The sequence below is a fragment of the Hyperoodon ampullatus genome (assembly GCF_949752795.1).
Source record: "Hyperoodon ampullatus genome assembly, chromosome: 3".
NCBI lineage: Eukaryota > Metazoa > Chordata > Mammalia > Artiodactyla > Ziphiidae > Hyperoodon > Hyperoodon ampullatus.
In genome coordinates, this window is record NC_136916.1 from 20,636,030 (window position 1) to 20,647,117 (window position 11,088).

Genomic DNA, 11,088 nt, shown 5'->3' on the forward strand with positions numbered 1-11,088 from the left:
AGCCGTCACAGCAATAATGGAGTGTGGGCCTGGGCCCTGCGAGACCATCACCTCTGCTCTGGAAGGTCACTCCTTTCTCGTGCAGTGTGATGATGTCCCTTTTCTACTAATTCTTTCCTGTAGCAGGGAATGTATTTGGAACAGCAGTTATAAACTATATTCTTGCTATTCCAACATTTATTTATAAATGTCTTGCCTGCTTTTAAAAAGAGTTTAAGACAAGTTTTAGTAAAAGACACATAAAGAAAAAAATATATGTATATAATAGAACTATTTAAACACGAGAATAAAATGTCAAAACCTGTGTAATGGAATGGGATGATTTAGCATCTAACTAGCAGCTAGTATGTATTGAATGCTTGCTCTCTGCCACATACCACATGCACTGTCTCATTTAATCCTTAAAATAACTTTAAGAAAAAGTACTCGTCCTCATCTTACACATGCGGAAACCTGGTATCAGTCGTTTGTAAGATCTTTTACTAGGAAATGGTAGAAAGGGGATGGAGAGTAGGGTGGGGATAAAAGAAGGGTGGATAAATAACAACGGGAACACTGGTTGATGTTGCTCTGCTCATGCTGGCGGTTAAGGGGGAACGTGGTGAGGGGGCTCCGCACCACCGGGGCCTCTGACCCGGTCCACCCTGCTGAGTGCACACGGCTTGGCTTAAGCCTTGTCTCTTTCCTAAAGACTCGGCCACTCCCCCGCCTCCCCAAAGCCGCAGAGTTTGGTCACCGGTATTTTGTGCTGCAACCGTGCGTGCCGTGCCCCGTGTGTGCATCTGTCCCCACACTCGCTCACTCACTGGGCGTCACCCCCGTGTCAGTTAGTTTGATGTCTGCACTAGACAGTAAGTTCCTGGAGGACCGTGACCATGTCTTCGTGTCGCCAGCACCTAGGGTAGTGCCTGGCATAGAGTAGGCATTCAATTGATATTTTTTAATGAACAAATGAAGCTATAATGTGTTTTTTAGGGTATAAAAACCTATCGTCTACAAAAGGTTAGTGGGCGGCAGTTTTTGGAGGTGATGGAACCTTTCTGTATCTCGACTGCACACAGACAAGTCAGTTTAGTTATGTGTTCTGTCTCACTTTTTGAGGGTTTGAGTGCGTTTTCACTTCTATTTGTTTGTATAGTGGAAACTGATGTTACACATGCACAGCAGTTTGTACTGTGTTTGTGACTTGAAACCCTAGGAAACACACAGTACAGGTTTTAAAAATTAAGTTATTTCACAAAGATCTATTGAATTTATGTGGCATTAAAATAGGTTTATAAAAATAAATGTGGGGCTTCCCTGGTGGCGCAGTGGTTGAGAGTCCGCCTGCCGATGCAGGGGACACGGGTTCGTGCCCCGGTCTGGGAAGATCCCACATGCCGCGGAGCGGCTGGGCCCGTGAGCCATGGCCACTGAGCCTGTGCTCCGGAGCCTGTGCTCCGCAAGGGGAGAGGCCACAACAGTGAGAGGCCCGCCTACCGCAAAAAAAAAAAAAAAAAAAAAAAAAAAATAAAATAAAATAAATGTGTTAAATAATTGTATCCTTTCAGCTTCCCTTATCTTTGAAGTTTAATCTACTAGAAAGAAAGTCCAGCCTATGAGCCTAACTACAATAATTTTTTTGGATTTTTTGAAACTATCATAGCTATCATTTTGAAAGCATACTGTATTTCTTTTGATCACCTTGTTGAAAGCTGTAATAGTGTTTGAATTGTATATTCTTCTGGCTGATAGTACATTAAACAGAAATGAAACTGCTCTATTTTTCAGGTATAAATTTGAAATCAGTAATTTTGTGACAATATTTGAAACCTCAAGTGGACTTAATATTTAATCTGGAAAAAGGAATAAGATGATTCTGTCCCAGAAGAATTTTCCTGACAGTGGCCCCCACCATTTCTCACTGAAAACCGTTAGAACAGTCAGAGTACATGTATTCTGTTGTTAAAATTTAAAAGTAGAAAGTTGCTCACAGGGAAGAGCGTTGAGAGCGCTTTCCTGTAGTTACGTGTCTCTCCTTGGGCGCAGAAAGCTGCTCATGTCTTCGGAGGCAGTCTGTGAGACTTGTAGTTGCATGTGGTGTCCACTGGGTGGTGACAGAGACCTGAGTAAGATCAGAGATGGACCAGCCCAAAGGGGCTTGAGACTCTCCCGTATTTCTTTAGGGATGCTTAGGAGTATTCTTTTCGGTGGCTTTTCTTTTTTTTTTTTTTTTCCAAGGAAAAAAGTTATTTAAGAAAAAATAATCATTTTTGCGTTTATCCTGAAATATATCAAGCTATAGTTCCTTTTTTTTTTTTTGAACAGAGTAGTCTAATTGTTGGCACTGGCATAAAAATACTCACCATTCACATAATGGAACGCTAGTGAAAAATATCATTTAAACTCCTGGTTTTCAGGGGAAGAAGGGAAGAACACAATTGTCGGCAGGGAGCTAGAGTGGGGTGAGCAAAAACAATGTTACGTCTACTGAAAAGAAGTCCAGAATGAAAGTGTGGATAATAAATATTAGTACTTATTGCCTGTTTATAGCCATCTGTTTTGACATCAGTTATGCTTGAATCTTTTAGTTACACTCACTTGCTTAGGGGTGAAAGGAGATACTTAAACCAAACAAAGGCCAAGTATAGTGGTGTGTGTTTTGGGGGACAGGTAGTTCGAGTAGGTTAAGGTGAATCTATGAAGAGATTGTTCAAGAATGTTTAATGCTTGTTTGGATCTACTATGGGAAAGGGCAGAGGATATTTATTAGCATATGAAAATATGACGATGGCATATGTACTTCTTGGAGGGTCTGCCTAGTACAGCTTAAGCTCAGGGAAAGTTGAATAACTAATCTTCACAGAAGAATCGCCTTACAATGAGGTTGGGTAGATTTTTCTTCTTCATTTTTGTACTTACACACAGAGGTCAGCTCCCCCAGGCGCAGGGCCCTTGGGTTTTGGTGCTGTGGTTGCCAAGACTTGGCCTTGCTCAGGTTTTTTTTTTTTTTTTGCCGTACGCGGGCCTCTCACTGTTGTGGCCTCTCCCGTTGCGGAGCACAGGCTCCGGACGTGCAGGCTCAGTGGCCGTGGCTCACGGGCCCAGCCGCTCCGCGGCATGTGGGATCTTCCCAGACCGGGGCACGAACCCGTGTCCCCTGCATCGGCAGGCGGATTCTCAACCACTGCGCCACCAGGGAAGCCCCTTGCTCAGTTTTTGAGAAACAGCAGCAGGTCCCCGTTCAGACGCGCGGGCCCCGGCGGCCTCCGGGGGGCGATGCTCCACCATGGGCCTCCCCAGCCCTGCTGCCCTCCACGCTCCTTCCTTCTGTCTCCCGTCCTCTCCCTCCCCTCCTCCTCCCCCTCTTTCTCTCTTTTCCCCTCTTTTCCCCTCTGGTCTCTCCTTCCCACCCCCTTCTCACTCCTCCTCTTGAGAGACAGCCCTTCCCACGGTCACGGTGGCCCTGAGGACCCTTAGAGATGCCAACAGCAAGTGCACATTTGCTTGCTCTTGAATCGCTGAGGAGCTGCGCTGTTCAGAGGGGTTGGGTCACTTACAGGAATAAACTGGATGTGGCAGAGTCCGTGTGTCATCAGTCAGCAACTGCTGGTGGCCCTACCCTGCTCCCTGGTCCCAGGTCGCTGTGGACAGTAGGTGTAGCCCGGCACTGTTCCCAGCACTGCGGCCCAGCCCTGGCACCGGGGGATGAGCTTACCCTTACCAAGCAAGGCCTCCTTGCCTAACTTGCATTACTGTCCTTAAAATTGGGAGGAATTAGGTTTCTTAAGCACTTCCATTTTAGAAGGCTCCTTCTTATATCCTTATCCACTGCCTTTTTCAAATTACTTTCCTTTCTTCCATGCTTATTGATAATCTTTATGGGGGCAGAGAGGCCATATCCTCTAAATGTCTTTGTACAGTCGAGGTATCCACCATGCACCTCTTACAGAATCCTAGTTCCTAGTGAGAGATTGACATTCAGGAATTAATTAGATGCAATGTCCTTTTGTCTGCACTGGATTTTTTTTTCCTCCAAATCCTGCTATATCTAGTTTCATAGCTACGTAGATCTTGGGTATTTATAACCGTTATGTTTTGGTACTATTTGAATGGTATGTCGTTACTCTAATTCACATTAATTACATATGAATGAGTGGACATTTTGTCAAAACCTTACTTGTAATTCTGTTAATATTTTAGATGCTATAGGAAGGTCTGCAAAATAAGTAGGACTGCACTTTAAGTAGGTTATCTTCTGCTAAGGTGAAAGGGAAATGTATTATGGGCTACCATGAAAGAACTTTAAGAAGCTGCTTTTTTGATATTTTAGAACAGTCACAGATTTTTTTTTTTCCCGGTGTGGATTTTGGCCTCTTGACCATTCAGTAAATGGAACATGCTAAAATTTTCTTTTAATTCTAATATAATGTGTAGATGCATAGAATATTAATGTCTCTTCCTTAGAGAAATTCGTGTATTGACTTGAATATAAAGTAGTGTTAAGTGTAAGGTGAGTACTTTTCTTACCCTTTATATTGAAAAATTAAAACTCCCTTGTGTGGATGACACGTACCTTTCCATTTTGTTTCAGGCATGAAATTACCACCTCAGTCCATTACTTCCTTCTCACTTTTTTATTCCTTCTCCTGAGAAATATGTGCCTTATTTTTGTAATCCTGCCTTTTACCCTGTGTCCTATTAGTCTTCACTGATACAGGCCTTTTATGTATCCAAAGGATTTCAGGATGGAAATCTATGGACATCAGAATACAGGAATAGGACATGATGTTCAGTTTTCTCCCCTAGTACCTCTTTCCCCTCACGTTCTCCCTCCCACCACCACTGTAGAGTGTTCTTAAAAAATTTCTTCCATTGCATCAATCCCTTATTAAACCCCACTGTACTGCGTTTCAGTTACTCCAAAACTAGAATATTGCTTAACTCCTGGGTACCACACTTACAAAGATGCCCTTTATCAGCATCAGCGTCAGTAAGTAGCTACAGCTGAATGTCTGTGTTTCCATAGGAAATCACAAGAATCTGTGAAGTGACGGAACTCGAGTTACCCCTGTGGGTCTGTTACTGCCTGTATCCACCCTCCACATTTATTGTGTTCAGTTGTCTTTTTGACCTGGTTTTGTAAAATAATTTTTGCGTGTGTGTGTGTGGTACACGGGCTTCTCACTGTTGTGGCCTCTCCGTTGCGGAGCACAGGCTCTGGACGCGCAGGCTCAGCAGCCATGGCTCATGGGCCCAGCCGCTCCGTGGCATGTGGGATCTTCCCAGACCGGGGCACGAACCCGTGTCCCCTGCATCGGCAGGAGGACTCCCAACCACTGCGCCACCAGGGAAGCCCCTAAAATAAATTTTAATTACTGTGATTGGTTTCATTACATTGTTGACATTGAAAATGTCCTAGAACCATAAAAGCAGAGGATCATAAATAATGAAATATGTGACTTTTCACTAACAGGAAAAGCAATCCATAAAATTTGTGTTTAGTAAAGCAAATCAGTTTTGAGGTTTAGGATGTAGACTGAAGGGTAGTGTCTTAGTCCTTGTGTACTGCTATAACAAAAGCACCACAGACAGTGGCTTAAACAACAGAATTGATTTTCTCATGATTCTGGAGGCTGGAAGTCCAAGATCAAGGTGAGGGCAGGGTTGGTTTCTTCTCTGCTTGGCTTTAGGTGCTACCTTCTCACTGTGTCTTCGCGTGGTCCTCCCTCTGTGTGTGTCTCTGTCCACATCGCCTCTTCTTATATGGTCACCTGTTATGTTGGATGAGAGGCCCATCCGCTGCCTTCATTTAACCTTAGTCCCCTCTGTAAAGGCCTTATCTCCAAATGCAGTCACCTTCTGAGGTTCAGGGGGTTAGGGCTTCAACATAGGAATTCTGAGGGGACACAATTCAGCCCCTAACAAGGAGGTGGTTTTTAGACACAGACCTTGCTGAAGAAGAGAAAAAGCAAACGTCTAGTCTCTGGTGACTCGCCCCCTGCTCTGGTGCCCCTTCCACCTCAGAGGACACAGGGCGTGTGGCTCTGTCCCAGGGCTACACGTGCCAGGCCCTGCCCAGCACGTCACTCACATTAATCAGGTACCGGCCTTTCCTTCCCTCTTCAGTGTCACCCCCTCTGGTGCATTTGGGCAGGCGTGACAGCAGAAGGAGGTGGGTTGCCCCGCGCAGGGCTCAGAGCCCCCTGTCTGACCACTGCCTCTCCAGCTGGGCATTCCTCCTGCTCTGCCAGGGCCACTCCTCACCCCACTGTCGACCACAACTCAGAGGGACCCGTGGCTGCAGTCCCCGCGGTTGGTGGGGGGGAGGAAAAACCCAGGAGATCCCACCTCTCTTGGTGGCCCTGTCCGTTACTCCACTGTGGAGAGGGTGGGAGCACTAATCCCATCACGAGGCTGCACCCTGTGACCTGATTACCTCCCAAACCCCATCTCCAAACACCATTACATGGAGGTGACGCTGGGGAGTTTCGACATGGATTTTAGGGGGACACAGACATTCAAACCATAGCAGATAGCTAACCCTCGAAAAACCTAATTTCAAGCGACTGTTTTCGTGACTTGTGAATTGATAAAGACTGAAACCCCAACGCAGGGTCTGGGCCGAGGGAAGCAGGTGAGGCTTCCGCTGATTGACGGTGTTCTAGGGAGAAGGCGTGCAACCTGCAGCAGCCAGGCGGCTTGAAATCTGTTCTTCTTTTTTTGTTTTTTTAATACCGCTGTGGAAAATTTTTAGAAACATTTAGAATGATTTCATGGGAAGTAGAGTGTTGGCAGCCCTCTGCAGGCTGCCGGGAGCCATCGAGTGGTGGGGACGTGGGACGGCTTGGAGGGCTCAGCGTGAGGATCTCTACAGCTGATCCTGTCTGTCCCTGTAACGTGCGTCTTGCAGGCATGAATTAGCACTCTCTCCAGGAGCCACTGTTTTCCTTTTCTTTTTAATGGTTATGTTTTCCATCAGGTTTCCTACACGCCAGCCTGAAAAGGCTGATGTTATTATCTGATGGAATATCAATCGGCCAGTCTGAGTACTGTGTTGTGCGTTTAGAGAGTTGTCAGAGTGGAGGCGAAAAGAAAATTCCTGCATTCGGGTTTTCTATCATATCTTCCAGATAATTTGTGTTTGTTGCGGTTATTTTCCTACAGGAAAGAAGGAATTCATATGTTTCCTTGGGACTAAATGGATAACTACGTGTAGAGCTAATAAAAACTTGGGGGACACCAGATAGATTTTAATTTTATTTTTATTGTTCATTTTTAACCTGACAGGCTGAATGACTACTTGTGAATATTCTGGACTAGGGCTGCAATTGAGTCAACTTTCTCACCTCAATTCCAGATATTTCATATGAGGCTAGTCAAGCTGAACTGGAATGCTCCAGACTATTTTACATGCAACATTCATAAACAAAACTTTTCTCAATGACAAGCATTTTCAAGTTTGGGTTATCACTTAAAATAGTCTGTCCATATATCATAAAACGTCTTTATTATAGAAAGATGCAGGAACCATGTGGATTATGCCAAGACCACTGAATTAGAAAAGCATAAAGTATCTTTAGCTCAATACTTCTTACTCTGGTGGCTTAACTATTTAAAGGATATCGCATTGCCATCATACTCTGCTTCCTCCCCTCCCAAAGAAAAGCTCATTGAATTATTTTAACATCTTAAAGAAAATTATGGTATGTGGGTAAATAATACAGTTATCATCACCTAGACCGTAAGCTACATAAAAATGAGGCGGTGTCTGCCTGCACACAGCTGGTGGGCTCATGGCTTTCTTCAGGAAACATTTGTTAGGTGGGTGGGTGGCAGAGCATTTGAAGAGTGCAATGACTTATTTTTAGGTGAGAATGTACGGTTTTGTAGTAATAGAAGACATAAAAAAACATACATCTTAAGCCTTGGAATTTTTACAAGTGGGGTCTGTTGTTTTTTTCAGGATGGTATTTAGTGGAGTCCATATTGTGGATCATTTTAAACACTGTTTACAAAATGCCCAAGTTATTGCACGTTCCTTTAATTCCTCATTAGTTTTCCCATGTTAGTTATTTAAAATGTAAAACAAAAAGTATCTAATATGATTTTCTCTTTCTTTTTTATTCTTTTTCCCTTTTTTTTTTGCATTTAAAGTAGGACACTCTTAGAGTAGTAATTTGGAAATAGAGAATGCCGTTTCTTTGTATACGGTGGAAGGTACTTGAGAGAATAGTAATAAGCTATTTGGGGATAACTTGGAGACCACAGTTGGTCATCAGTTAACTTTTAAACTTGGCAGACCTACTTGAGGTTGATAAGAACCATTTTACTGAGATTCCAGAACTGTTTTCGTTGAGGTATGCTTAAGTGGAAGGAATGTAGCGGTGAGACACTGAACTACTGACCTGCAGGACTGTTTTAGGAATAGAAATGAGAATATCAGCTTCTCATTCATGAAAAAGCAGGTAACTCTCTTAACAAAATATAAGAATCATATGTTACACAATTGTATGATCCTTACTCATAAGGTTATAAAATTTTCCCATCTGCACATTGCGTGATAAGACTTTGAGTTTTGGTATGCCTTAGTATGAATCTCTCTAAAAAATGCTTCTCCTAAGCCACTAAAATTCTGTGTGTCTGTGTATGTATATGCATGTGCTTGAGTGCACACATGAAAAGTAAGCAGTTATTCATGATGTAGTTCTTACATTTGATACCGTTTATTCATGCACTTATGTCACTTATGAATTGATCTTTCCTTTTAGGTAAAGAGGATGAATTTCCAAAGAAACCTTTGGGACAACTTCCCCCCGAATCTCAATCAGCTGGCATCAGTCACCTGAGCAACGGACAGAGAAGTGTGGGCAGGTCAAGTCCACATCTGGACGGCAGGAGAGAGAGCGGCTCGTCACCTTACAAAGCCCACGAGCATTCCCCTCCCCATCAAAGTAGAACAGGTACCCCCGAGAGGGCACGGCAGCTGCGGCGGAAGTCGGTGGACGAGGAGAGTAAAAAGCTTAAAGAAGAGGTGGATTTTCAAAGGAGACTTCCATCGGGTCCACAGGACAATTCCAGGCAGTATAACCATGCAGCCGCTAACCAGAATAGCAACGCCACTTCACACATCAGGAAGGAGTTTGTGCCCAAATGGAATAAGCCGTCAGATATCTCAGCTATTGAGAAAACCGCAAAGTATGCCATTGAAGGCCGAAGTCGGGCCGCACACCCCACACCGAGAGTCACCGTCCCCGGTTCCGCTGATCTGCGGGCCCCCAGCGTCAGGCAGAAGGTGAAGGTGCTGGATGCAGATGAAGGGAAGCGTGGCTCCACCGCCTCGCAGTATGACAACGTGCCCGGGGACGGAGCCAGCGCGGCCCTGGAGCAGGCGCTGGAGAGGGCGCGCTCCCAGAGCCCCAGGGGCGCGGCCTACACTCACAGCCCAAGGAGGCACGCTGAGCCCAGCTCCAGTCCATCTAGAACCCCAAACGCGTTTACGTTTAAAATACAGCCTCCGAGTTATGCAAAATATCCATCCCAGTTAGATGGGGAGGATCGAGGGGCGGTGCACCCCCCATCTTACAGTGACCCCCCCACTTACCAGGGCAGTTCTCCAAAACGCATCCCTGCTGCTAACAGCAGCTTTGTGTCTCCACCGTTTCCCCACGGGACACCAGTGAATCCTTCCCGGAGACCTTATGGTTCTACTTTTTCGACTGATGTTTCTCCAGAGAAATCTTACAGCCGCGCAACTCCTCTGGTTCAGCCATCCAGTCGAATAGAAGTTCTCCCTGTTGATATTGGTGCTGGGGGATATTCGGGCAATTCAGGGTCACCAAAGAATGGGAAATTCCTCCTTCCTCCAGTGGATTGTTTGCCAGATAACGGAAAATGGTCGGAAGTTGGTTATGCATTGAGACCGGAGATGCACGGACAGTCGTGGACTCGTAATGCCAACCGTAGCCACTTAAGCAGTTTACCCAAATACCCCACCTTTCAACACGTCCCCTATCAGGACCACACCCTCCCTGCAGTTTCAGTAGATAGTCCGGTGCGGTATCGAACTTCCCCAGCTCTGGAAGATGCCAGTTCATCTGGGTATCATTATTCAGGGCCCTTGCCTCCAGTATATCACTACAGGAATCGGGATGGACTCTCTATCCAGGAATCAGTATTGCTGTGAGAATTGATCTGTACTTGCTGCAGACGAGAGAATAGAAACCGTATGAAACCTACATTGCTATGTTGATAATTGCCAAAGCAGTATTTTATACAGTTGTGAACAACTCGCACAATTCTCGTGTTTGTCAGTAATAAGAATATATGGAAGTGATTTCATCCCCACCTAGATGCTGCTTAAGATGAGCTTTTAACTTGCATCATCACTGAACCTGTTAAAAAGAATTTAACCTGGAAACATAGCAATAGTATTTAGGGATGCACGCACAGTTTCATTTATATCTTTCTCCAAAATCTGAATATTTGTATTCTGTTAGTCCATTCTATTTTGAGTAATGATACAAAGCACTGAAAAACTGTAGAATAGATACTTTTAAGGCTATGTGTAGTGTACGTGTCTTTTAATAGATACTATATGCATCTACGCATACACGTTTGAACACAGAGCTAAAGAAATGTTTAAAAAAAAAAACCCAACTACTTTTCATCTAGATCCATGGAATAATTTATTCTACTTCTTTTCCCTACCTTGTCTTTTGGTCACGTTTTTTTTTTCCCCCTTATATTTTTAACCCAGGTCCTAAACTGACTTGAGGGTTTGCCCTGGCTTAATTCAGCATCTCACGGAATGCTCAGCTTTCTTGTTCAATTGCTCATTCAGTTTTCAATCTGAAAATTAAAGACATCGGAGAGAAAGGCTAACCACTTAATGGTGCTTAAAATCGGGGCAGTTTAATTTTATGACCAAAGGTGCAGCGCGCAATGTATCCGTGTTCACCGAGAGATCAGCTTTTGTGCATCTGTGCCCTTTTTTCTGGTCTGACCCTCGCAAAGCTCAGAGCAGAGTGTTCCTTGCCAGATGCCCAGGAAGTGTACACACAGCCCTCCGGCAGATGCCAGCAGGAGAAGCTGCAAGTTACTGATCAT

At 44.6% G+C, this 11,088-nt stretch overlaps 1 protein-coding gene across 2 annotated transcripts in view; it reads left to right on the forward strand.

Moving 5' to 3' along the window:
* USP6NL (USP6 N-terminal like) overlaps positions 1-10,187 on the forward strand; it is a gene marked incomplete at its 5' end in the record, with an annotated part of 114,478 nt that extends 104,291 nt beyond the window's left edge. For both annotated transcript variants that reach the window (XM_079699314.1, XM_079699315.1), the window contains one exon: positions 8,751-10,187. In XM_079699314.1, coding sequence (XP_079555440.1) covers positions 8,751-10,165 — 1,415 coding nt within the window. In that variant the 3' untranslated portion in view covers positions 10,166-10,187. The remainder of the gene's footprint in view (positions 1-8,750) is intronic.
* Positions 10,188-11,088: the final 901 nt, after the last annotated feature.